The following is a 408-nucleotide window of genomic DNA, read 5'->3' on the forward strand; positions in this document are numbered from 1 at the left end:
TGGTTGCTGTTGGTGTATACCACTACCACCTGTCGGTACTTGTCGATGATCACCAGCACCACCAATTTCAGCTATAAAAAATGAAAATAATGCATAATACATACGTCATACATACATATATCTATATATTTCATATCCTACTTTAATGAAAAAATTTAAAACATAAACATTCTAGTATTAATGTTTCAATTACTGATATTATTACTTGAAGCTTTTTGCTGACGTTGTGCTCCTTGTTGCTGTTGCGGTAATTGTCCTTGAGGTACTTGTTGTCGCGAACCCCATGCTGTTTGCTGTGGATGTTGCGGTAATTGACTTTGAGGTGCTTGTTGTCGCGGACCCCATGCTGTTTGTGGTACTTGCTGTGGATGTTGCGGCAATTGACTTTGAGGTGCTTGTTGTTGCGGG

General features: G+C 39.5%; 1 protein-coding gene across 1 annotated transcript in view; it reads right to left on the minus strand.

The window, feature by feature from the left end:
- The window catches only part of LOC112468876 (protein argonaute-2-like), an 8,142-nt gene that overhangs the window by 5,349 nt on the left and 2,385 nt on the right, over positions 1–408 (minus strand). The window contains exons 4-5 of the mRNA XM_025038250.1: positions 206–370; positions 1–71 (exon numbers count right to left, since the gene is read on the minus strand). Of these exons, the coding sequence (XP_024894018.1) occupies positions 1–71; positions 206–370 (236 nt within the window). The remainder of the gene's footprint in view (positions 72–205; positions 371–408) is intronic.

This window comes from Temnothorax curvispinosus, unplaced genomic scaffold (assembly GCF_003070985.1).
Source record: "Temnothorax curvispinosus isolate PA1 unplaced genomic scaffold, ASM307098v1 QBEX01002200.1, whole genome shotgun sequence".
In the NCBI taxonomy this organism is placed as follows: Eukaryota; Metazoa; Arthropoda; class Insecta; order Hymenoptera; family Formicidae; genus Temnothorax; species Temnothorax curvispinosus.